Source organism: Apodemus sylvaticus, chromosome 7 (genome assembly GCF_947179515.1).
Source record: "Apodemus sylvaticus chromosome 7, mApoSyl1.1, whole genome shotgun sequence".
Classification (NCBI taxonomy): domain Eukaryota; kingdom Metazoa; phylum Chordata; class Mammalia; order Rodentia; family Muridae; genus Apodemus; species Apodemus sylvaticus.
The window spans coordinates 100,503,150-100,531,031 of NC_067478.1; the positions used below are offsets into that span (position 1 = coordinate 100,503,150).

Sequence of the window (27,882 nt, forward strand, 5' to 3'; positions counted from 1 at the left end):
TATCATTCTGGTAGCTGTGAAACGGGATTGGCCCATGTGCCTTGGGAGGAGACCCAGTGGGCAATCACTGAGGGTTGAGAAAACAGGCATCCCCACTTGGGAGGTGTCTTGGTGTTTCCCTTCAGAGCACTGACTCTTCAGGCTTAAGCCTGGGGGTGTCTCAAGGACCATGATCAGCACCTAACACTCAAACCAATCAACTAGAACCCATTTCAGAACACACTCTAGCCTTCAGGCAAGGAGGTATTTGTATCCTCCACTTTTTGCAGCTATCTGGATTTTGTTTTCCTCTTGAATTCTGCTTTTCTCATTGTTCTCAGAATTCAAGTTCAGGCCCAGACAAGAAGCAAGACACTGGTAAGGTGACTCCGCTCAGTGAACCATGAGAACTTACGTAAAGTAAGAGAAGCGGCATATCCACACTGCCTAGATGCCAACTTCATTGGGACCCAGAAAGAAATAAAGTATAGCAGCAGAGGGAGAGCAGAACTGTCCTGGTGGGCTCAGGGTACCCCGGCTACCCTAGAATCAAATGCAGTGGCTATCGACACTCTACAGAGCTTGACTGCATTGCTTTGCAAGAATCAATCATAAAGAGAGACAGCTGATACGGGTTTTTCTTCAGGTATCTGCTAGCCTGCTGAGAGCTAAGGCTGATGGGAAAACAAGTTCATGCCTGCACTCAAAAAAAAAAAAAAGTTCCCAGTTGAGATAAAATGATTAAACTCTGCTTGAGTGGCTTATCAGATTAAAACATCCCCTGCACCTTTGGCCTCCAGCTCCACCCCAAGCAGCTATGTTCTCTCGCAGCCATGCTGCTCAGGTTGATCACAGAAGGGATGCTGTCCTGTGCACAAACATCCTGATCATCCCTGTAGAAACGTGAATCCATAGAAAGACAGTTTTACTGCCTCAAGCACTGGGATACCAGCTGGGATGACAGGACTTGACTCCTCACAGAGACTCAATCACACCCTACTTCACTCCAATTCCCTGACAGTACTCCCCTGCATGCACACAGCCAACAGTTAATCCTGCCTTAGTGGTGGAGTTTCCTCTGAGAGCATATTATCACAGCAAGAACACTGTGTAGGAAGTGAAATTAAAACAGACTTAGAAGTAAGTGAGTGAAGTTTAAAGTGTTGATCACTAATGGAGGCGAATTCCAAGAGAAAATATATTTGGCAGCACTTTGGAATCAAGGATATGAATGGACCATGACCAGTCTCAGACAGACTGAGACTCCTCTCCAGCTCCTGGTATATCTGCTCTGGGGATTCATTCTGAGTTCAGAGAAGCATTGTATTGACAGACTGTGCTTGGTTTTATGGTCTGGTGCAGCCTGCTGTTGTGTTCAGAAGACAGCAGCTAAACCAGCGCTCCGAAGAGTCTACTACATCTTTCTTTTCCTCTTACGAACAGGCCACTCATGTCAGTGCTTAGGGGTCAGCACCAGAGCAGTCCCTACAGCTGTTGTCCCGTCCCAAGGAGGAGCAGTGGCAAGAAGAACCAAGTCCTAACTGTGTCTGTCCGTGGATCATTTTCCACAAGAAGCTGAGGTGAAGGAACAATCATCACATTCATGTGCCCGGAGGAATGGGACCTGGGTCTTCCCTCAGCCCTGAGAGTGAGGCCTACTCTCCAACAAAGGTCTTGCATGGAAGGAGCTGTGTGCCCTGCCCCCAGAGGCTGTGCCTAGAGCTTGAGGCTGGTGACCACAGGGAAAGGGTGGGCCTGGTTACAGAGGGCAGCAGGCTTCTAGGCTTACAGTCAGCTGTAGGGCACTGCTGACTGCTGGTAACTGCAATTTATTTTAAGAAGAAATTTAGACAAATAAGCACAGAAACACCCAAGTTTGCCGCCCGCTGCTGTTGCTATACTCAGCTGGAGCTCCGGGACGTGAGTCACTTGGTCCAAAAAGGTTAGAAGAGGCCAGCAGAGGAGTCTGTGTCATTACAAGGTTGCAACACCACGTCCTGATATAACCCTAGCTTTGGCTCTGAATGTGAAAGGTATTCTACACTGCCATCATCCCAAGCCAGTGAGTGGCAGAGAAACTCGTCTTGCTAATGAGCTTGGAAAAGCTGTATTCTCCTGTTACCAGAGAGGATACACCATAGATCAACGGAGTATACACATCAGAGTCTCCAGAGGAGGTGAAACACCTGTTTTATAAATCCAGATTTTTTTAAGTCCAGGCACTATTTATTCAAATAATATATGGGTCTAAGAAAATAACACGAATTGTGTACAAGATCTTAAAGAAGTACAATCTTGTTTAAAAATTAAAATATGAAGTCCTAAGGCACAGAAGAAAATAAGTCTTGCTTTGAGCCAGATTCTGTACCAAACACACCCCCACATACCATCTATGCCATGGCTGGACACTCACAGGTCTGTACCAAACACACGCCCACATACCATCTATGCCATGGCTGGACACCCACAGGTCTGTACCAAACACACCCCCACATACCATCTACACCATGGCTGGACACCCACAGGCAACAGCAAGAGTACCCGACTGTCAGGCCAGCTTTTCTTCTTCTCTTAGAGAAACTCCACCCGGCCCCCCTCCCTGTTTGCACCCATTTACCTTTCTGCAGGATCTCTAGATGCTCCCACAGGATATCCCCAACAAAGTCCGGAGCCAGCTCGAGGAAGCATTCTTTCCCCAGGGCACACAGTGCTGCTCCATTCATACAGAACTTCTGGAAGTCCACACCTTTCAGGCTGAACTCATTCACAGCCCACATCACCCAATCCCGGACGTGGGTCTCTGTCCACTGCCGGGGGTCTGAGAAGAGAGGCCAAGTGAGGATAGAGTAGGTCAGGCTGGGAGAAGGCAGGGAAGGGAGGGATGGAGCTGAGCCGGGGATGCTAGCTGCTCTCACTCCCAGGAAGCAGGATCTTGTCCAGCTCCTCTCCATTCGTCTCCCCACAACTATGCCCCGCTTTCCCATTTCGTCAGACAGGAGGAGCTAAAGTCAGACAACAGTAATTCCCTACCTCTTTTAGGGCCAAGATTTCCACTGATCTCCCCTCTCATCCTTATTTCCATTAAAAACCATTAAAATCCCCCAGATAAGAGACTACGCCTGCTTTAATGACAATAATAACAATATAAAGTGTTTTCCACAAATTGCATATGCCTCTGTCTGCTCTCAACTCTGCAATACAGCTGATGTTTTTATCCTCGATTATTTTTAATCTTAGCCACTTAAGTTTTATAATAATCACAGCAGTTAGTAATGGTAAGTCATTCAAGTATCATTATTTGTGACTATGGGCCCAGCTTTGAGTAGCAGTGATGACATAAAATCTTCATACATGACCTAAGATTTGACAGAGCTGTACCAGCCAACGACAGCAAAAAGGATCAAGTGGTAGCAGGCTGCTGTGGGCACAAAAATGATGCCTGGACCCAAAGTAACAGCAGGAGATGCCGGAGCATCCAAAGCTCAGAAGTCACTTTGTTCTGCCTTCTGGTCCACAAAGGATGCTTGGGGTGTGGTCCACCCAGGTTTGCAGTAAAGTTGTAAACAGAAGATGTTAAAAAAAAAAAAAAGGTACAGATGTATTCTAAGAAGCTAACCAACACTTTGGTCTGGCCATGGTGGAAGTCTTTTATTTACAGTTAGACACGGTGTTATTTATAGACAGCCTTCCTCCAACTTTCCAACTTTCTTAACAACAACATCAACACAAAACAAAGCAAAATAAAAACAAGGCACAGCTTGCCTACTCTTGCCTGTCCAGGGAATGTTCTAGGGAAAGCTGACAATTCACAGTTCACGTCTTTATGATGCCTCCAGACTCTTTCATTCTTGGTAAGCCCTTTTAGATAGGAAGGCTTGAAGCACAAGCATAGTTGGCCAATGTGAAAGAGAACAGAGAATGAACATACAGCAACACAGCTAGCTCCCTGGGCTCATCCATGGTCGCCCATACTGACTCTAAAATAAATTTTTCCAAACTTGTCTGCAAGTTGGAATTGTTTGAGAAGTTCACAAAATAAAGATGTCAACAGCTGTTAAGATCATTTGAATTGGTCTATTCCAGGGCTTATCCCAGAAGTTCTCAAAGATCCAGAGATGCTGATATACAGACAGGTCAGGAAACACTGTCCTAAGCTCACGGGCAATGACAGGCTGAGAAGAGCATCAGTCCCTGTGTCTCACAGATGTCTGCACTCGCCCATCGCAGCTGACTCCACTGTGGCTGATCTAAGCCAGCCTTGCTACAGGAGATCGAATGAGCCTTCCCTAAGGATGCAGTCCTAGTGGTCCCTTTTCCTCCTATCAGAAGTATACCTTTGGGGATTCCCAGTCGCTGCTGTTCTTTTGTGAATCCGCTGAAAGTGGCTTTCAATGCTTGGGACATCATTTCTTTGCTGCTCGGAGTTAACAGCGGGACATCTGCGCATTCCATATCTGTAAGGAGAAACAAAGCGGCATATGAGAAACAAAACCCACATAGGTAATTAACCACTCACGGAGAATGAAAGAGTGTGACTGAGCCAGAGAACACAAACTGAGAAAGAACTGTGTTCACATCTTCATCACAGCAGGTAAAACTGAAGGGGTTTTCCACAATATACTAGGGCCCTTTGGGAAAAAAACAAAAAACAAAAAAACAAAGCAACCCTGTTTTGTCTTGCTTACAACACTCTGAATCCTGGTGAACAAAAATTCTTCCTTCTCATTTCCAATACCCATACCCCTCCCCCATTTATCCATCTTATTCATTGAAACCATTTGTGCTACTACATATTTTCAGTTACCTATTTTAAAAGGGGGACATTATTCATGCAACCAAGAATTACTTAATGCCTATAATGTGCAGGAGATGGGAACAGAACAGAAATAGCACCGGCCAAGATAGTGGATTGTGATGCCTTGCAGTGGATTCAGTCATTAAAAATCTACAGATACGAATGTTCAAATCCAACACCAATAGGGCTTCAAAAGAGAAGATGCCTGTTAGCCAAGATCGGGAACTGCTCTAGAGGACAGGAAAGCCTTGCCTCTGGCAGAAGGATAGTGAGACTTGATGGACACTCAGAAATTAGGGAAGGAAACTACACTCTGTCCTAACTGGTCTCAGAGTGTGGTACCCCAAGCAGACATGTCCGCCTCACCTGGAAATGATCAGATACAGATTTTCAGCTTGACGGGAGGCCTATAGGATCAGAGCGCATACGCCTGCTTTTCAACACAAAATCCAGAGGTGAGCCCCGAAGTTAAGCAGCACAATTTTTGGCACAGCATAAATGAAGGTCATGAGATCGGAAGTATGGAAAAGATGAATGGAGAGGTTGCTCACGTCTTTGCTTATTAGGTTTACACCAGGAGTTTTTTGTTTGTTTTGCTTTTGTTTTTTTTTTGTTTGTTTGTTTTTATTTTGTTTGGGTTTTTAGGCTATCGTGAATGCCATCATTTCCCTGATTTCCTCAGAGGAGCCTTTGTCACTGGTAGATAAAAAGACACCTGACTTTTTTGTGTAAGTTAACTTTGTATCCTACCACTTTGCTGACGATTAGCTGGTTAGGAATTTTCTGTTTGCATACACTGTCATGTCCCCTGTAAACAGGGAGACTTTGCCTTCTTTTCCTATTTGTATGCCTTTCACTTCCTTTTCAGGCTCTAATACAACTTTGAGCACTATCCTACACAGTAGTCAAGACAGTGTCACCATACGCCTTCCTTGAATGATATAGAGAAATCCAGCTGAAACTGAGCTGGCTCAAAGTAGTCTTCACAGTTTTAGAGTGTGATGCAGACTCCTGGAGAAAAGGCAGGAGTGGTCTTACACAGCTGTGAGCCCTACACACTCCAAGAGTTCAGCTAGCAGCCAAGATGTGCTGACTTGTGCAACACTGGCACGGCCGTTACAGAGTAGCCAACTCCTCTGTTTTTGAGGCCCACTCCACAGGACAAAATGGCTGCTACATTAAGCCCTGTCAAAAACTCAGGGGTAAATTAATACTACTGTTTAGCTAAACCCGCATAGCATCAAACTGCCTTCTAAATATTTATGCTGATATTCATCAACAAATGCTAATCCCATCCTTAATCAGAGAAACTGCTTCTGCAGTAATGGTGGTAAAGGAGACTTGTAGCCACACAAGATGCTGAGAATACATGGCAGATGAGCTATCAGCCCTCAACAAGACCTTTACACCATCCCCTCTAAGGTGCAGGGAACAAAGCAGGAGAGGAAGCAGAAATCACAGGAGAGCTAGAACAGAACACGAAGAGAAGTGTTACAAAAGGCGTAGCCGTTGCAATCTCAAACACACAGCAGCTGTGGATGCCCATACTACACCTGCTCTTCACAAGAATAAGCTCCCCGACAGCCCAGTGTGGATGAGACAGCCTTAGGGTGCCTTTCCCTTCATTGGGAACTATTCACTAAGTGACAGTTTCTGCAAGATGGGGTGTCCTTGTTTTAGCTATTTACTCAGTGATGACCCCCCAGGCTCCAATGGATATTTCTAAACTAAACATCACACAGGTGGTCCTGATTAAACTAATTGAGTCACCAAGTCAAAAACAAAATTCATGTCCAGGAAAGAAACTGGGGGGGACTGACAGGAACAGTAATAAGATGAGAGAAGAATAATCAGAATACACATACACAAACACACATACACACATATATATGTATACATACATGAAATTTTCATAGAATAAACTTAATTTCTAAACTTACAGAAAAGGAAGAAATAAAACCGTGGAACACACAAAAGAAAAAACAAAAGGTGAACGAACAGCTGCTGAATCAGAGTGATCAGGAGGTGAGCTGTTTGACGTGAGCCTGAAGGGTACGTGGGAACAGTAAACAGGCCACCTTTCCCCGAGGAAAACAGAAAGCTGCTCTAGTTTAAGCTGGGGAATGGCCTCAGTGCATTTGTTCTCTAGGAGACTGCCTTGGCTGGTTTGCAAAGAGAGCTCTAGGGGAACACGAACAGCTGTCCGGGCACTTCTAAGAAAGTGGCAGCATTTGTTCGCCTGCCTGAGAGGTGACAGTGGCTTCAACTACCTAAGTGGCAATGCTGATAAGATATGCAGGTAAGCCTTAAGTGCACACAGGAAGTCCCAATTTATGATTTATGTTGGTGGGAAAGGACAATGAGGTATCAAATCCTGAAGCTCTGCCAGTATCAGCAGACTCCACACAGTTATTCCCCACACAGTTACACCCCCACACACTTGCAGGCCCTGTTCCCAATATGGGTATATATGCAGGGCCAACATCAAGCATCTTCTGAACTCATCTTGGGTCAATCTCTCCCCAGAGCTAATCCCGCCTAGCGTTTCTGTGACTTTTTGAAGTAATTCTCTTCACTGCCCTGAATTTTAGAAGCCTGAACTGTCAATGTACCACATGCAGAAGTGGGTGTAAGTTCCTCAGCTAGCCTGTTCTAAGCCTTGGCTACTAGGAAGGAAGGAAGGAAGGAAGGAAGGAAGGAAGGAAGGAAGGAAGGAAGGAGGGAGGGAGGGAGGGAGGGAGGGAGGGAGGGAGGGAAGGAAGGAAAAAAGATCCCTGAACATATATATGGGAAATAATGAAAATTAGTGTCCTCTAAGAAAAGGAACCAATATATTGCTTCTGAACGTCAAATGGACAGAAGCATCACTGCACGACAGTGCACAATTTCCAACCACACTGCCAGGGAGCAGCCCCGTGTCTGGGCCACCCTAAGAAGATGGTTCACTGTGGCTGCTCTCCCAGGCCTTGCCAGTGTCAAGAAATCTCAAGTCCCCAAGAGTGTTTGCATTGCCCTGGGACATTCCAAACAAGTTCTAATGGAAGAATCATCAGCATACCCTTCAGAAAGGCTGACAAAATGGTGGAAAATCCCAGATTTTGGAGTAAAAAATAAAATAAAATAAAAATGAAAATAAGCTTGGGGAAGAGATGGCTGTTGGTTACATAATATCCAAACCTTCAAACAATGGTGAAATCGGCAAATGGGTCACTAAGAAACACAATCATCAAATGGGTCACTAAGAAACACAATCATCAAATGGGTCACTAAGAAACACATCAACATTTTCCACTTGCCTTTATTTCTCCAAACTAAGAGTGTCTTAGTGATCTAGAATGTCTCTCCTTTGGAGCACATGTCAGTATTACTCTGGGGAAAGAAGCCCTTTAGCTAAGCAGGGAGCATGCCTTAGGAGCAGGGAGAACTCCAACATCCCCAGATGTTCTGCTCACACACAGTCAACAAATATTTTGGGAATTCAGTATTTCACCATTGAATCAACTCTGTTCCCTTCTCTCCCATCCAATATAACTCCAGGAACTTGAATGGTAGGAGTTTTCCTTTGTGTCTTTGTTCCCTCCCTTAGATTAAAAACTCCAGGAAAAGAACTTTCCAGATAGTGGAAATTGGCTGGGGCGAGGTGTGGAAAATGTAGGCCAAGCCTAATGGAGTGTCGGTAGGGCTACTATAAACTCAGCCTGGGTTGGAACTGGCAGGGTGGCCCCACACCACCTTCCTCTACACACACAAGCTGGAGCAACGTGAAGCCCTTGTGAGATGACAGTCAAGCAAGGACAGCAGCAGAGAGCTGGGAAGGAGGAGTCCCTGGGGCTGACTCTTTCAACTCTAGCTCTCTGGAGTCTTGTCTGGCCAGCAGGGCTAAGTGGATACTTTTCCATGCTGGTTTCTGCTTCCTGTCAGGGTAGCAAGCATTTCCATATTCTCAAGCGCTTTCTTTCATGGAAGCATCTGGAACTACTTTGACTTGTCCACCTCTATGCCACCTCTAAAAGTCTACATGCAGCTATGCCCCTGTTGTAGAGAGCCCTGTGTACTGGGTCTCCTGGGAAGACCTCCCAAGTCAGCTAGAGGAAACTATTCCCACACTTGAGACACTTAGGAGTCTAGCAGAGGGAATTGTGAGTTCTAGCAGAGGACACTGTCATTGTCCTGGGAACCAAAGGCTGCATAAAAAGGAAAATCAGAACTTTTCTGAATTTGTAAAGCTCAAGATTTAAAGTTTTAAAAATAATATGCCCTTTGTTTATATAAGAGAACAGTTATCTAGGAGTGTCTTTTCAGTGGAGTGGACATTTCATTTTAAAATGATCAACAGTCATGCTCAAAAGTATATATTAAGCTTGTTACTTTAAAGTCCAATGCAAAAGGCCCCTCAATATTATCTGTGATTGTGTAAGTTCTGGTAATTATTCATATCAATGATGATTTTGACGGTAATGGTGATGATAATGGTGACGATGTTGATGGTGATGAAATCATTAAGTAGGTGGAGAACCGAACATGGTTTAGACAAGCAGACATCATTTATGTTCCTAAATTTTGCTTGTTACTTTCTATAATACTCTGCATCATTACAGATAGTTTCTAATCTTAGCAGCATCTGGACATTAATCAGTACCCTATGAACACTAACTAACTTGCATTTCTTAGAACCCTACTGAGATTACCTCTGTGGTAATAATTTCAATATTTTAAATTCAGATAACAAGGTATCTCAAAACACAGAGACCCTGACTTAAGAAACTGTATGCCAATCCCCTGGAGACCCTCAACATAGCGAAGGGGCATACATTAAATTGGAGTCATATATTAGACTTTGTTCTACTGATTCTTCCTCAGGACCCTACCTCTACATAACATTTATAGGACTTAACCTAGATTTCTGGGAAGACAGTGGTACAGAAGCCACTGGGAGAAAAAAAGAAACAAAAATCAAAAACAAAAACAAAAACAAAACAAATGAAAAGAACCATTCCAAGATGCACAGTGTAGAAGCAGGTAGACCAGCTGTCCTGGAATCTACAGGCTTACTGAGCCAGCAGCATTCTGAACGCAGAGAAACACCTGCCTGTGGTTCCGTGTGACCCACCCCTAACAGCCCCAAACCTTTTCAAGTGAAATGTAAAACAAGTGTTTCTATTCTATGTGTGTGTCAGTCTACATTAAGGGCTGCTAGGTTTCCAAGAACCCTTCAAAGGTGTCATAGGTGTCCTTTCTACCATTCTTCCGAGTTCTCTGAAACAGAGTTGCTCTATCAACAATGTTACAAAGAACTTGACTGTGGTAGCTTTTGCTCATGTTCAAGGCTTGGGGCCCCTTTGAGTTCTTTCTCCTGTTATTCTCCACAGATGATATAGAATATACCACAGCATCTGGGACCCACAGTGAGGGGCCAAACCAAAGACAAGAAATCCCAGATGAACACCCAGTGTCATGGGGATGCTACAAAGTCTGTACTTGGCAATACTGCCAGTCCTATGTTGGGTACCGTCACAAAGACAGCAGTAACTAGAGGAGAAGGGAAAACTAATGGTTCACCAACTGTCCATATACCTTTCCACGATAACCCTGGGGAGGGGGGTTGTTTGGAAAGATGCTTCTGAGTTCCCATTTTACAAATGGAGAAAACAAGACTCCAGAGGGTTTAGCATATAGTCACAGAGTAAGATGAAGTAACTAAAGCTGGACGATAGCCTTCCACTTCTGAAATTCCAGTCTTCCTGCTCAGTTCCACTACCAATGGGAACAGGTTGTAATAGAAGTAAAATTTTCAGAGCTGAAAGAGATAAGACTTTTCATGTTTTTGTTTGAAAGTCATATAAATTTGAGATATTTAAACACTTTACATTATTCCAAGACTGTGCATTTCATATAGATCACCCCCAGAGATAGGATAGGAAACTGTTTACATCATCTACTGAATCTCTTTTCCTTTCCAGGGACAAAGGTAAGACCTCCTTCCTCACACACGAAGCCAGCACAGGGGTTAAACAACAACCTGGCTCCTCCCCTGTCTGTGCTCACTCCTGAGTCACCCTAATGGGTCACTGTACATATAATAAGACTGATTAGGTACACAAAGATTTGCCGACTTTTTCTACAAGTAAACAGAAACCAAGAAGAACCCTTCTGGCTTACAGAGAGAAGAAAAGGAATGCCCAAATGCAGAGATGGCGTTCTAAAGACAAGGAAAGAAGAGGGTGAGAGACAGGCATGTGGCTGGGCTGCCTTCTTTATCCAAATCTGTGGACTGTTATCCAGTTCTCCATAGGCAACTCAAGCTAGATAAGCTACCTACCCAGCTCATCTCTAAAAAGAATTCTGTTAAGAGGCAGCCACTCCATCGCTGGGTTTCACAATTTTCATCTGATAATTTTCACACATAATAATGTAATGAACTTCATCTGTCTCCCTCTCTCTCCATCTTCTCTAACACACACACACACACACACACACACACACACAGAAAGAGAGAAAATAAAGCTAATCCAAACAACATGTTATTTTACCTACTAATATTTTATAGTCTTGAGGATTTTAGATAAGTGTATATTATAGTATGAACGCTTAAGAGACAGATATACCCGATGCCAAAGAAAATGGCGCTTAAAACGAGCATGCCTGGCCTTTCCATCAAGGTTTACGTGTCATTTATTAGCCTACTTGAACAACAAAACTCTGACAAGGCATCAGCACTATGATCCAGAAACTGGCCGAGGGGGATGAGAGACAGATGGCTTCAGATTAGGAGGATTGAGAGCCAACCTGAGACTTCTATGCCCTACATGCAGAAGACTGAAGTTATCACTCTGCTTCCTAACGGCTCCTAGCCTTGTGAACTTTCACCTGGAACTAAGACCACACAAGGAAAGGCCGCCACTCTGACAAACACCCAAAGGGCAGTTTCAAAGGAGGAGCCATGGTCAAGCTGCCTGGACCATGCCCCAGTGTGGGAGAACACGGCAAGGAGAAAACTGGTTGTAGCTGGAGGAGCTGAAAACCTCTGGCTGTTGGCTTCTCAAAGCATGTCCCCCAAAAAGTGGCCAACCGTGCAAAAAGAATGGGAACTCAAAAACAGTGAGTCCTGTCACACTCATGGACAGAAGAGCAGAAGCAGAGTGAAGGGGAACAACTGTACCTTCTACCTCACTCTTAAACCCACTAACATGCACTAGAACCCTGGCAGACAAGAACTTCCATCCCAGAGGCAGGTTACCCAGAGGCAGGTCAAGGCAGACACAACAGGAGGGGAGTTCTTCTGCAGGCTGGGCTCAGGTTTCATTAAGGAAAAGATGTGACAAAGCAACAAACCGGCATCCACCTGGGGGCCACACTGGGTCCACCCATTCCAATCACGCAGTGCAACATTGTTTCAAACAATGGAACAGCATGAGACATGGAGTGGATTCCAACCAAGTAGAAAAATAGGTAACTGAGTGTGTGTCCTTCTCAAGCCTCCAGCAGGCAGCAGGCAGTAAAATCCAATCCAAAGAAGGGAGAAAGAAGCAGTACAGAAAATCCCCAATTCACCCTCCAGTGACCTGGCTGCCCAAAAATGTAAGCCAGGCTCCGATTACAACATCTCTCTGTGCCAATGCACACAGCCACCAGGGAACACACACAACGTGCCAACTCAAAGGTAGGTGCCTCTTCTCAGAGGGAAGCTGCCCTGGGACAAACGAAAGGGTCTCCTAAAGGACAGAGAGTGCTCTGAGCTGCTCTGAGCCTGAGAAAGCAGAGTGCAGGGTCGAACATCTGTAGGAAGTGACCTCAGACTTCCCCCTCCTTCCTTTCTCCCATCCCCTGCTCCCATCCCCCTGAAAAGTTTTAACACATTATTACCACTGGGGTCCTGAGGATTTGGTGACTCACCAGGCTCACACATGGTTCCAATGAGCCCTTGACCATTACATGGTAGGGAAGCAGGAAAAACAAATGAAAGCGGTTGTAATTCGGCAGCGCCAGAGTTCAGGCCTGCCAGACAAAAGGGATTGCAGGCATGTTCCCAAATGCGTTCAGGCACCTGACATGCAAAAGCTATTTTTAATCACTGGATTTATTTCTTTCCAAGCCCCTCCACCATCCTCCACTTCAGCATATGGATAGGAAGGCACAGCAGGACCCAAATCAATTCCAGGTGTTCAGGGAAACCCAGAAAGACTCTTCCGTTCCAGGCTAGAAGCCAGAAAGCAGAACTGGCCCCTGGGCCCTGGAGCTCAATGCTCTGACTCTGTTCCCTTGGACAGCTCAAGTCTCCCACCCAAAACTCCCAAGGAGGAAACGTGTGAATGAAGACGCCCTGCTGGAAGGCCTTTGACATGTGTGTCTTCTTTAGCAGACCCAGTAAGTGAAGGCCCAAGAACTGGTCTCAAGACACAGATCCGACACTTCATTTTTTCCCCATATTTGCAACTGTGTGCATTTGGGAGGTTATCAGCTTCCTGAACCTTGCTGTCCTTGTAAGCACTGTAAATGAAACCCTGTGTGTTGTTTGTTGTGGCTGCAGTCTGAGGAAGACACTGCGCTCTCTTGAGCATCCACTATGTCCCACTAGACGCTGGCATTTTCAAATGCCTCTTCTGTAACCTTCATTACAGAGCACACCTCAGAGGGAAAGCAAGCTCGGGGAAGTTATTTTCACCTGAATCTCTCTCTCTCTCTCTCTCTACACCCCACTGAAGGAACAGAGCAATGTCTTACTTATTCTGCATCTTACAATCCAACCTGCTAGGGGGAAATCTTTTTGGTAGCTGTCATCTAAAACATATTTGCCATGACAACACCTCATGGCTATACTGTACCCTGAAGATCTTTTAGTTTTAAAAAAAAAAAATGTCCCTTGAGCCCCACCTTAGAATCAACAAGGCACAAAGAAAAAGTGGAGTTTGGTATTCGAAATTCTTTCCTATATAGTAAGACTTTCTTAAACACGAAATAAACTATACTAGTCATTTATGGGCCTTTAATGAAATGATTTCCCCCACAATTTAAAGCAATGTTTGGAAGGCAAAGGATATGGTTAAATGACAGAAGGCATATGTATACATGTTCTGGGTTCTAGCCCCACCACCCTGTGGTAGAGTTCTGCACAAAGACCACCTGGACGGAATATGGAAGTCCTTAAACATGACTATTTTCAGCTCTCATCACACAGTATTGCCTGCATGTGTCCAAAACGTCCCAGCAAAGTATAATCCCTTTGTCCTAATAAACACAGTACCAGGCACTGGTCTCCATGGAAGCCATAAGTAGATAAGACCAGATCTGCTCGTAGCCATACTGTTTGATGTTGAGTCCTTCTCTGCCTTATGCCTTCTGGCTTTGCAGGGCTAGGACTGGAACCCAGGTATTGCACAAGCCAGTCAAGTGTTCTACCACCAGGCCCCAGCCCCACCCTTATAGCTCTGATATTACTGATCTAACCTTCAACTAAAATACATACTCATGATCGGGGTATAGGGCTCTTAGTAATAGCGTGACAGAATCATTCCAAGCACAATGATGGAAACAGTCGGACCCTCTACATCTTATTATCCCAGCACGGGATGCTTCCAGTTTACTGCTTATGGCTTCCTGGTGAGTCTTTACAGTCTCATCAGCTACCATCCCACGAAGGTTATTAAAATAATCAACTTATTTTAATTTCACTGGCGTGCCACCTATAATTACCATCACTGCTTGTTAGCCAGAGTTTTTACATTTTAAAAGCATTTTCTCAGGTGTTTTAGTATTATTTCCTCCACTCCTCAGGTGAAGAAACGATGGCTTGCAAAGGCTACCTTGGTTATTTCACCACTGGGCCGACAAGAAAGTGATGTAACCAAACACTCAAGTCCAGATATTTGGACACAAAAGGTAGGTATTTCCTCTCTGTATCTGTTTGTAAAATTACAAGCATGAGACACAGAAAAGGCAGGCTGGCCACAAGGATGTAAGATGTTTCTTTTCAATTGTAATTGTGTAGGAAGTTCTTCCTGGAGAAAAGTAGCCCCAAATCCCAGAGACAGCACAGGACAGCGGCAACATGCAGGGGCTCCGTGTCACCGCACCACTGCACGGGCCTCCCCAAAGCGACCTGCCCCCACTGTTGGCTCAGAGCCTACAACAAGCACGAAGAAGTGGGGTTGGGGGCTGAGGACCCCCACCCCCAGGAAAGTCAATCCAGGAGAGGTAGAAGATGAAACAGTTTCTCCATGGGCAAAGGAACAATCTGGGCAAACAAGAGGAGCAAGGCCGGTTTATTTGGGCTGGAAGAGGTAACGTTTTTCTGCACTTTTGAACTGTTTTCTCAAGGCCTGCCTCTCCCTCCCACGCAGGAAACAAACACAGGGCCCGGCCTCTTCCAGGGAGCATTCAGTGGCTCAGAGCTAGCTGAGGAAGATGGCCTGAGAGAGATGACCTGGGGCCTGTCTGGGAAGAGACAGCAGGAGAGGAGGCCGAGGAGACAGCAAGGAGGGGACAGGGCCAGAACAGAGGCAGGAGACCAAGTGGGAGGGGCTTACGAGATGCAGCAACTTCCGACTTACTCCCGATTCAGAAAGGAATATTTTCCATTAAGTTTGGAAGGAAATTCTCTCCCCCATTCTCTTATTTATTTAAAAAAAAATATATAAATACATTTAACCTCCCCTCCCCTCAAAAAGGACAATTTTCCAGTAGGGGGTGGGGGTGGGGAGCCTCATTTGAGATGAAAGCCAGTGTTCAAAATCCCTCAGAGGAAGCCAAAACCCCGCGTGTCTTGATGCTACAGAAAGAAAAACAAAGTAGACATTCTTCCTGTGCTCTGAGGCTTTTTTATGCAGATGTGTTTTTCTTTTAATAAATAAATCTGGGCAGACAAGGAAGATGCATATTCACACACATCCACACAGCCTAAGTGTCTGTATCCAAACCATGACACAAAATGAGCAACCCCACTTTCCCAGTAGAGGACACAGGGGCGCCCAACATGGCACCGCGTGCAACAGACTGTCCACGTATCTGGGACCTAAGCTTCTGGGACTGACAAAGGAGTGAAGGGCAAAGGAGATGCAGAACCCCGGTGAAAATCGTCATTCTTCTCTAACTGTCATCTGGCTTGAGACACCCAGCTGCGCCCTACTTGTGAGCCTTTCAATTCATTCATAAGCCACGATGGCTACGAGAACTATCCTACACATTTTTTGTCAAAAGACACCTGCTTAGGAGATGTGCCCTTCAGACCCGGCTCTGTGGGTCAAAGCCCTTGCATTTTTTTCAAAGCTGGCCATTTTTTCAGCTTTTATCCTCCCTGCTAGATAACCCCTCTGCCCCGTTTTTAAAACTCCCCATTTAATGCAATCATTCACAGTGGCCTCTTGTTTCACCTAAAAGCAGTCATGTGACATCTGTACCCCCTAAAGGAGCATCATGAACCTCCATGGAGAATTTCCAACGAGCAGGATAAACTGAGGCCAATGAGATGGTTGCCTAAAAGCGAGACCATGGCCACTACTCAGCAAAAGACGAAATAGGTTGCCAACCCTTCTCTAGACAAACACACAGAGCCAGTCCCACACCTATATAGCCTGACTTTTATTGATTTATCTATAGCAAATGTCACTATTTTGAACCGTAATTCCCCATGGAAAAATCTTGTTTTAATCCATCCTATTAGCTATCCATCTCGACATTTACACCATCTGTGACTTACTAAAAATGTATTCTGCATCTTTCTCTAGTCTAAGCCCCTTATGATAAAAAAAACACTGAAGAGGCAATGGCCAAGTGAGCCCTATAATGTTAACACCACAGGCCATGCATTACTCTGACACAGGCATATTAATCATGCCCCTGTGGGGACAGTTGTTCAACTCCTTACAAATCCTCCTGATTCTACTATCAACACATCCACATATCTTTGTCTGGACAGCGAATATATCAAGGAAAGAGTCAGACAAAAGCATTGCTGGCATCAAAATAGGAGGTTTATAATTCGGCTCATTCTACACTGTAGGCTGATTCTCTCCTCTGGCCTCCCCAAGCACCAGACAAGTGCAAGTGAAAATAGCCAGACTGAAATTCAGACTTCTGCACAGTAAGAGAGAGTTGGGAGAGCAAGAGCAGTGGGGAGTGGGGGGAGGGGGGCTAGCGTCCCCCCCCCAAACAATGGGCAGCCAGAGAACAATGGTTACAGACAAAGTCTTGGTCTATTTATATCTGCCCCTGTGAGTCCCAGACAGGAGGAACTGGAAGTCTGCCCTGTATGCATAGCTCCAACTGGACCAGTGCTGGGAGGAAGATGAGGTCACCGCAAAGGCTGCCTGCCGCGGAATGAGCTATTCTTTTGCTCGGACTGTTCCTTCTCAATCTAACGAGTCTCTTTAGCCAAGTGTAGAACTGGTTTGCCCTCCAGTGTCCCCTCTGAGAAAGGTAGACCTGAGAGGTAACTGAGGCCTCTTCCAGGGATGCCAAGGATAAATCGGCCCAAAAACAGAGATCAGGGCTCTAAGACATCTGTCTATTCAGGTCTGTTCATTAACGTGGCTGGTGACCCTACCACAGTGCTCTTCTATGGCTAAGTTCCCTAGCTCACTCCCTTGGAGCTGAATAAAGGGCCAGGGGTGCAGCTCAAGGCAAAAGCACTTGTCCAGCATGCGTTCTGTCTGGGTTCAATCCAGCACCAAGGAGAAAAGAGAGGCCAAGAGCAGAAATGCATGGACACAAAAGAAGAATCGTTCCTTCCCTTTTCTTGCCTTGTCTTCCCTTTGGAATTTCATCTTTTCTCCTAACAGGACTTCATATTGTGATAATCAATGTTTTTCCTTCCCTATTAAGTTACCTATATTCTTACTCTTCCCACACTTAGTAAGATGGAAGCCAGTGGTCAGATTAGTCTGTGATAGACCACAACCTGCTACAGGCTGGTGGCAGAAGGAAGGCATAGGAAAGAGGCCCAGCAGTGAGTCCCTGCAAGCTGTCACCCTGCTACTTGTCCACCCCATACACGTGCCACCTGTGTCTTAGAGGACTGACAATAGCAACATCATCCACTGGATGCAGTCCTAAATCTTAAGCACAAACCCAGATTCTACACACACACACACACACACACACACACACCAAAAAAATTAGAGACCCAGTCTGTGGGGAAACAGCTTCCTACTCCTGCCTCTGAATCTCCACTAGTGACTTCCTTCTGAGCTCCTAGAAAACCAACACTTAAATAAGCAAAAAGAAGCAGAAATCCTGTTTTTCATTTAAATAAATAGCTTAGACTATGGAAGAGAGACACACCCCCTCCCATGCTGAGAAGGAACTGGTGGCAAGCATTTCAATGCTGGATCATTTTAGAGCTTAGCCAGGGCATTGCTGGGTCCAATGGACCCGGTGAATAGTTACAGGCTACACTGTGTTTCTTCCCCAACCTCATTCATTCACAAGGGCATAAGGTAAGATGCTTCCTCCCAGTTCAGAGTCCCCGAAGGCACACTAATAAATCTGAACTGCAAAGATAACTGACATACTACGTGCCAAGACACACTAGCAAGCGATGCAGTCACTCAGTATAGAGGGTGAAGGCAGAAACCCAGAGGAAGACCACCTTGAAATACATCAGACAATGGGTGTTGGAGTGGGTAAGTAGAATACTGACCTGACGCAGTATTACGTTCAAACCCTGCTTCTTTCATTCTCCCCACCCATTTTCCCTGCAGGCAAAATGTCCCCTTCTTTCCAAAGTCCCTGCTGACTCATACCAGTGTAATTCAAGAGAGCCACATGGGAGCCACATGGCTGGAGTGGAGAGGAGGCGGAGACACTACCACATTCATAGCATTCATACCCAAGGCCAGGCTGACATCAGAGAAGATGTGAAAATTCCCACCTGGGGCTTGTTTGGCAAGTCCAGGACACAAGCCTCCTCTCAGTCTATCAGCCTTCAAAATTCCCTGCACACCAGCAAGCAGTGGCCTTGGCCCAAACTGGGGCATCTGGAGTTTACAGCCTCAGACTTTATATGTTCAACAATTCACAGAATAAAGACCCTACTCAGTCCTGTAAATCCCAAAGTGTGACTCTAAGGAGCTAGATCCCTAGGAACTGAGGCATTTAAGTAATAATGAAGAGTGGGTCCCTGCTAAAGTCTCCTGGGTTGCTAAGGAGTCACTGAAGACCCAGAGAAGGTAAACTTGAAAGAGTGCATGATTACTGTCCCTGTACCATTAGGTTCCCTGCTAAGCCTGTCATCTGCCCTTCGCTGCAGTTGGTGCAGATCTGCCTGATCTATAATTTGGGCCCCTGTATCTCTTCAACTTTGGCTAAAGAACAGTAAACCATCACTCTGTGCCGCCTGCCTGAGTCTGCATTGACTTCTCCTTCGCCTTCCTCTATACACCCTCACCCTGGCTATGGAGAGCCTCATCTGCAGCCAAGAAGCAGAAAAGAATTTACAGAAAGAATTTGCTATAAAACCTTAACTACTCCTTGGAGGGAGGCTCTCCCCGCCTGGCAACCAGACGTAATTATAAGATGAATGAAAGGGAGGCAGCCAGTGGAGGAGGAGTCACAGAGGTCTGTCACTGGTGAAGGCTCCTGCCAGAGTTAGAAGGCCCTTAGATGTCATTTACTTCCAACTTTTCTCTTCCTAATGGGGAAAGGAAGCCCAGGAGGTGACCCACCAATGTCTTACTAATTCAGGACTCTTTGACCCCCCTGCCCAGGATTTTCTCTGTCTATACCACCCCTGTTTTGCTCACTACCATGAATTGGGAGGAAGAGAGGTCCCCTCCATGTCTTTCCTACCAGCAAGCCTTGGAGCATCATTCTGGATCAACATTCCTCCCCAAGTTCTCTGAAAACCCCAGAAGACAACCATCCCAAAAGGCCAGCACATATGCAAATGGTTCGACATATTTACGGCTCCCTCTACTACCTGTCTCCATTGTAGTTCACAAGGGCTGGAGTGACAACCACCAAGCTGTAGACATCTCCCTCACATACAAGAGAGAGGTTCCCGGCGTGTGTCAGCTATCATTAAACAAGCAGTGTCTGATGGCACGACACTGGAATGTACGTCAGCTCTGGAGACAGAGGGTGCCACTCTTATCAAACCAGGGGCAGGGAGGACATCAGTTAATGTCTCATCCACAGATCTGTATCGAAAACCACTGAGAGGAGAAGCAAGAGTCACTAAGCCATTTGAAGCCTCTCCAACATTACCATTTCAATTCTGTGGGGCCCAAACAGAATGGCCTAGATACAATGAACATCACAGAGACACAACACTACCCAGGACATAATGTCCAAGTGCAAGTTTGTGAAGCAAGCCTCCATCTGATGAATGAAGCCCAAAGGACCTGAAGTCTTGGAGCAATTCAAGTGCCTCTCGTCCTAAAAGCAAACACATCAGGAGCGCTGAATCTACATCTTTATATCTATGTATGTATGTATGTATGTATGTATCTATCTATCTATCTATCTAGTTGAAACCTTTAAGCCACACAGGTTTCTTCCTTGTGTGTCTCCTATAGGAGCCCCATGCACCCAGACTTCAATGTACTGAGAATCACACTGCTGCCTCCAAGTCTTGTCCTGTCCACACAGGCCCAGAGCAGACAGCTCTGGATGCCTCTAACAACAAACCCAAGAGGCTGACCCAGTCGCCAGGCAGATCAATCTTCAGATCAATGGACTAGACAGACCAATAGTTAGAGAGCAGAGAAAAAAATGATCAGTGCTAAGGGAACAGGAGCTGAGGCTGCTGTCTCCATCTGCCTGGGTCAGGTGGGAAAGAGAGGCCTGGATACACAGCCCTCGTCCGATGTTAATAACTGGCTCTGTCTCATCAGGAAGCCATTAGGAAATTACAGCCACCACAGCCCAAGCTCCCTGGGCTGAACTGTCTGCATGCAGCTGGGCAAAGCACTCATTACCTACACCCAGCAGTACCGGGGTGGCTCCACCGAGCGCCTTAAGCAAGCCAGGCTGCAGAGTAGAACAGAGAGCCAGAGTGCTGAGGAGAGGCAAGGAAAGTAGGTCCCTGGAGATCAGAAGATAGAGAACTCAAGGCAGATGTGTGCTTTGAGCACTCTATGGGAACCTGTCCTTCCCGGATAGCACACCTTTGTTCGATGAGCATCACCTATAGGCTGTGAGGGTGCACAGAGCTTCTCTGGGGGACACTGGAGACATTTTTGAAATGAGGTACTTGTGATGATTACACAACTCTATGAATGTACTAAAAGCCACTGAACTTCTTTCTATGTGAACTCTATCTTAAGAGAGAAGCCAGCTACTGACTCACAGAGCAATGGTGACCTTGGTGACTGACAGCCATAGACCCTCCATTTGGGCGTCCCCCTTCTAGTGGGACAAACCTACGCTGTCAAATACACAAAAAGCAGTCAGTGCACCCAGCTCCTGAGTGACCAAGACTTTGCAGTGAGACCAATGTGGCTGAATTCCAGAAGCTTTGGGAAGGGGAAAAGGACTACAGATGTCCTGGGATGGGAGGGAACCAAGGTGACAAATATGAAACCAATTACTGAGAAGGGAAGACAGTGAGAGGCTGGGGCCTCCAACACCCACCTCTGACACACGGAAATGCTTCCGATGGCAGCTGGACTATGCGCGCCTCCCTGAGACGCTGTAGGGGAAGCTGGGCAGGGACCATGTCCAGAGCAGACACCAGGTGTCTGTGACTTCTGGGAACACTTAGGGAGAGGCCCCGGATCCCTCTAATTTCCTAGCCCCAGCCACACCCAGAAGAGTCTTCCCAGGCCCTCACTTGAAGACCCTCAGAAGGAAGTAGATCTTACACTCCGGCCCCTGTCCACTGGAAGAGGGATAAATACAACAGGATTTCAAGAAGACGGACATCAACAGAGCACAGCATCACAGACTGGGAACTGAGGCAGGCTCTGTCACAACACAGGGACAGCACTGACAATCACTTGGGGGAAATGGTCAAGAGGGATAATGAGTTCTGTCCCCTGGAATGTCCCAACCCGACACTGATGGATTCCCTAGCCCTTACTCAGATGGCACAGGGCCCCCACCCTTGGTGAATGAATAAACCAGGGCACAGAGGCGGGAGAGGAAAGAGAAATGGAGATCTGATGTAAGAGATGAAATTCGGAGGAGCGGGAAAGGACAGAGAGAATGTACTTTAGAAATAATTTCTCTGAGCTCTACACACCCTCTGCTTGGGACAGAGCCCTACCTTGGCATTAGGCTCATTGCTGCTTTATAATACACTGAATTAGTCACTGGATTAGCAAGCACATTTACACACACTGGCGCACAGCTGTTTAAAGACACACACTCCCCTTTTCTAGGTGCTAGACTCTGGTTGTAAATCATCTGCTGCAATCAACTGGTGAGGAGGCTCAGAGGTGCGTGGGTTCTAGGGAAAGTCTGGATGAGCCGGGACAGTCCAACAGACACCTGTTTAGAAACAGGAGGAAACACCCCCCCCCCCCCGCCCCCCGGGCAGGGTAGCAGGCCGCTTCTGGGTCAGGTTCACTGCCCATACTTCACTCTCACACCTATGGTGAGGGGCGCTGCGTGGCTCAGCAAGTGACAGGGATATTCACTCGCCTCACTGGGGTTTCTGGTTCCTTAAGCCACAGGGTGGTCATATCCCCCAAAAGAAAAGCGTTCCAGAGCAGACTGAGTGCCTCGGCAATGGGAATCACTTGAGCTTTGACAGCAAGCAGCCTAAGAAGCCTCCTTGTTATAGTTCGAAAGACAGTGTCTCAAAATAAGGCTCTGGAGCTAGAAACTCTCAAAGCCTGAACTCAGATAAGGTAAGTGTCTGAGGAGAGAGACTGGAAAATAATATAGCCAGCCACAGGGCTGTTCTCGCGCCCTTGGTTAAAGGGGTGTCGAGTGGAAAATTTTCTGTAACCAGGTTAACAGCAACCACAGTTCTAACAACCGCTGAAGTAGGAACCGTGTCAGCAGCAAAGTAAGACTGGTACAGAATTTGGTGGGCTGAGACAATGGTGACACCATTTCCTGAGACCCTGTGGTGCGGTCTAAAGAGAAAAAAAAATGTATTTTAGAGGAATTATCTCTAATCCTTGCCACAGCCCTGGGCGTGCTTTCTTATTATCGTCATGTAAGGATCAGAAAAGCAGGGCTTGGGGAAGCTAAATCATTTGCCTTAGGACAATTAGTGAGTAAGAAGGCAGCACCCAGCCAGGGCTATCTCACCTGCATTCACAGAGGAGTACGCTTCACCCAAGGGCAGAGAGCACTTGGTACCGAAAAGCCTAAACAGGAACCTTTCTTTTTGATTAGTTCTCATCTGCCAAATAGGAAAGGAGAATGGATAGGTAACATAAGATCCTGACAAGCAACCAATGGCACATCTAAATCCAGTCGACAAACTTAAGAACCTGGCACTAATGACTAAATGAGATGAATCACATTTAGACTCTGTTGGAACAGGAACTGGGGGAGGAGAGGCTCTGTAGGAGGAGACTTGTGGATCCTGCACCAGCCTTCGCCAATCCACATACTGCTTCCCTAGAACTGGGTCGCTTCGGAAACACACTGGAAGCACGAGCTTCTTGATTCTTTGATATTTCTCCTTGCTCACCCACTGTGTGCCAGCAAGCAGTGACTGCTAACTAGTGCGCCCCCTGAAGCCACAACTCACCAGGGCCCAATCTCACTGACAAACTGCTGCTGTTTTGTTCAGTAAGCACCCAAACTCTACAGGAGGCTCTGAATCTTCGAAATCATTCTTATCAGGCCATCCAATGCAGAAGATTCCAGTTAAGGACAGAAGAACAGTCGGCAGGATCCCCTAAGAGAGGCCTTAACAAAGTATCATTTTTAAAAAGAGGGAGGGAGAAGGACTCCTGCTCTGACTCCTCCCACTGCCCCCTCCTGCTGAAGAAGGTTAACTGCGGGTCCAGCGTGTAGATGTTGATTCATTCCGTGTGTGTTTATTTTTCTACAAACATTCCTGCTGCATCAAGTGGCCTCAAGGCCTAAACTTCTGTCCCCTCCCTGGAAAATTCTCAGGCACGGTTGAGCTCTCACTTCATTCCTTGGTTTCCCAGTCAGCACCAAGGGGGAGGGGTGCTGGGGTGGGGGAGGAGGTGGGGGAGGGGGCTGGGGGAGGGGAGGGCAAAGCACCACCTGTGTGCAAGTTCAGCAAGCATGCTCTCCTTTAACCATCTGGAACTTGTAAATACCTGCTAGGAATTACCTAAACCCATCCCTATGGCATAAATTTATAGACAACTGAAAGATTTTTGTTCCTAACACCGATCTTAAGGAGGATCTTGTTTTGTTGTTGTTTTTGTTTTTGTTTCTTGAGACAGGGTTTCTCAGTGTAGCTCCAGTTGCACTGGAACTCACTCTGTAGACCAGGCTGGCCTCGAACTCAGAAATCCGCCTGCCTCTGCCTCCCAAGTGCTGGGATTAAAGGTGTGTGCCAACACTGCCCAGCAATGAGGATCTTAAAAGAATATATAACACAGAGAATAGCATCCCAGGAATCAAAGTTTCTCCTAAGAGTCTTGGCAAGGTTTCTCTCCAAATGGGTGTTCTATGTAAGCTGGGCTTTGTGATAAAGCTCCAAATAAAGGCTTTGAGACTCTATGGCCCTGAGTAAGTTATTTGAAATTTTCTCAGATTCAGTTTCTTATATGGAAAAAAAGAAGAATGGGGCTGAAACATGAAGTTGACAGAGGCAGCCAACTAACGGATGTGAGTGCTTCCATAAAGGTCCTTGTGAAGCACCTGGCACATACCTGGTCTCTACAAACATGACTTTCTCCTATCCCTTATGATGCAGGACCAGCTACGGCTAGAAAACATAAGGAACAGCCAACTGTTTTTGAAGAGTGTTTTATTTCTGTCAGGAGACAAGGGAGGGGGGGAGTGGAACTCGTGATCTACAGGAAATCAAGGATGTGCTTCCTGGACACATACGTGTGACTCACCTTGGAGAGTTCGTCATATTGAACATCACCACTCTGTAACAGATCTCCTGCTAATTAAACAAGTCTCCCTGCATCGGCAGTGACTCGACTCGGATACTTTCTAAACATGAACTCATTAACTCTCCTACTCTCTCTCCCAAAGAGTGACATCCGACTCAGAACAGCATCCTTAAAGAAGCAGACAGAGACTATGCACAGGTAACAATTACCTGGAGGCCTGAATAAAGACAGACTCAGTGACAGGCCTCAGAGGGACACAAGATGACAACCTCTTCCTGCCAGCTCGGTGCACAGCAAAGGAACCGCTCAAGCCAGGCAAGATAAGATCAAGGACTGACCCTTTAAACCTGCAAGTGGGAGGTTCTAAATCAGATACGGACCCTGGTTTGAAGAGGGGAGTCAACCTTCTGGATGCATTAGGATTTACTTTCTATGTGTTCGAACATTTTCCTGAATTGAGCGCCCAGACTAAAACAGAAATGCCAAGCTTAAAACTCTTCTGTGTTTGCTATAAGCTGTTGTACCACCACTTCCTTCCCATCCTCACCTTCCCCCACCCCCTTAGTCCTCCAGGTCAACCCAGGTTACCAGTTAGGATTTATATACATTTGCAAGGAAATCATAGCAAGCCCAAGGGGATACTTCTCAGGTCAACAGTTTGTCATTTAGCTTGCTTCCAGCAAGACCAAAACTAGGAGGGGAGGCAGGGGCGTTGATTTTTCTTAGGAAGAATAACTGGGGATCACGCCCAATCTAAGTAGTTCTAAGTGAACACACACACTCACCTATACCTAGTACCACAGCCTAAATGGTATGTCTGTTTTAAATAGACATCTAGGATGTCATTAATTTAGGATGTCATTAGTCTAGGATGTCATCTAGGATGTCTTTAATTCTTGTATGCCACTCGGGCACAGTTTTTTGATATAAGATGCACTATGACATTCCAATTTTTCTCCTCTGTTTTGTTTTCTTTGTTTTTCAGAAGCCTCGTCCAGCTGTCTGACGTTCCCTCTGTTCATCAAAATGGATCTCGCTTGACCTACACTGAGGCCTAGAAGACCCAGGCAAAGCACATTTCAGTTTCATGTAGGAAAACAGGGTTGGAGGATTCTTTTCAAATCTCAGGTATAAGAAGACAAAGCAAACAAACAAACCCTTCTTAAGGTCCAAAGAGAAGTGCACATTTGTTTGTCCAGTGCCCGATAGAGCAAGCCAGTTTTCTTCCTGCTCCTGGTATTTTGGCTATCTCTGCCACTTTCTTAGATCTGACATCAGAAGGGGCTGGGCAACCTGTTCAAAGCTCTCCAGTGAGCAAGCATGTAGGACTCGCTGAAGATGTGTAAGACATGTAGAGGAAGGGTACCTGTAGCAACAAGAAGGGGGTGACTGCCGTACTGACGTGTCAATGTCATGCTGGCGGCTGTCACGACTGTTGTGGAGGTGCTCATCACACAGGAGAAAGATTTAAGCTGGGTGGCTAAATGGAGCTGTCAGGACATCTGACAAAGTCTGCCTATGGCTCTATCGTATCCTTGCGTGTGGCACTGAGAGAACAACTTGGCATCCCGTCTGCCCTTGTTCACAAAATATGGGCAATTCATAGGATTAGTAGGATCTCTGGATCTCGGGTAAAGGTGTGTGTCAAACTGTAGCGCATGACCAGATTAGGAGGCAGTATTTAGCACTAAATGCACACAGCAGACCTCAGCATCCCCTCCAAATTCAGTATCTAAGTACTTCAAAACTGTGATGATAGCAGCCATGTGATTTTAGACTTGGCTACAGTCGGATTTGAATGTAAGTGGTGCTTAGGACCTTTGTGATAAGGTTTTAACTTCTCACTCCTTTATCTAGAAATGGGAAGAAAAGTTTCACTATTATATAGGATACTACAATCAAGATCTTTGGCACAAACCTAGTATTCAAAACCTAATACATGTATGTACATATGTATGTATGTATGTACACACACACACACCACACACACATACACCCCCCCACACACACACACACAAGGGGGGAGGGGAAACACACCACAGCAGCACCAACAAAATAAAGATGGGGAGGAATCAGATCTGCCCTCTGATAAGAATGCAATGACAGTCTTCCTTGTTTGCCTTCCAAATCAACATGCTGTACCTAGGCCCTTGTTTCCCAAAGAAGGGGTAACTGTGACAGATCTAACTCAAAATGTAGAAATAACATCAATAAAATGAGATCACAGATAACAAACATGCGTAGGCGATGCCGCAGCCAGCCACAAAGGCAGCCTTTGAGAAGCGAGAGGGTCCCTGTTGACACACCAGTGCACAGTTAGAACTTCCTGGATGGCTGGGAAGCCAAAGCAGGTGGCATCTTGTCTACCCCCAACTCCACCAGGCAGGCCATGCCCACGGAGGGGTCAGCCCGTTGCTGCCCAGGAAGCATCTGTGAACAGTCCCACAGGCAGGCATGGGCCCTTCCCTCTGTGCAAACAGGCTGTGAGGACCTTGACTCACCAGGCTTGTCAGGAAGAGGTGCTGAGGTGCCTCACAGCGGAGTGCATTCCTGCTGCAGGAGGGGACTGTTTCTCAACAGAATAAAGCAACAAGAAGGGGCAGCTTCCATGAAATAAGTCATTCTCCAGACCGCACGGGCAGCTGTGAGGATACAGCTGGGTTAGCCGCTCTTCCTAACGTACCTATCTCTTCCTCCAGTTCAGACCCCTCCTAGAACTGCCTTCAGCTGGCCCCGTAGCCAACGTTTATGCAGAAAAAGAAGCTGCTGTATATACTGGAAGACATGACTCCTGGCCCAGCACTACCCTGAGACGACATATTCAGAAATGATGACAGACAAGTTCGAACCAGGCCTTAACAGGGGAGCCTGTTACATGTGATCCTTGGGATAGCTTCGCACAATTCCTAATACCATTCTGTAAGCTGCCCTTTACAGAGGTATCTAAAATTTCCCAGTGACTGAGTCAAATTAGTGATCTGTCTACCTTTTATGTTCTTTACCAGCCTTTACTGTTATCCAAAGTCACAAGTGTTAAGAGAAACCTTGTGTTATCACTTTTAGGTGACTTATTTGGCCAATTAAGAAAGTAAGATTCAGAATAAATGAAATTATTTTTCCGAAAGTTATATAGGAGTGCTCGCTCTCTCTCTTTCGCTCTCTTTCTCT

General features: G+C 46.1%; 1 protein-coding gene across 5 annotated transcripts in view; it reads right to left on the bottom strand.

Moving 5' to 3' along the window:
- The window catches only part of Ets1 (ETS proto-oncogene 1, transcription factor), a 120,504-nt gene that overhangs the window by 23,215 nt on the left and 69,407 nt on the right, over positions 1–27,882 (bottom strand). For 4 of the 5 annotated variants that reach the window (XM_052188747.1, XM_052188744.1, XM_052188749.1 and 1 more), the window contains 2 exons: positions 4,314–4,433; positions 2,597–2,797 (listed from right to left, as the gene is read on the bottom strand). In XM_052188747.1, the coding sequence (XP_052044707.1) occupies positions 2,597–2,797; positions 4,314–4,433 (321 nt within the window). Of the gene's footprint in view, positions 1–2,596; positions 2,798–4,313; positions 4,434–19,685; positions 19,711–27,882 lie in introns of those variants that run through there. The other variant, XM_052188748.1, reaches the window with a different exon arrangement.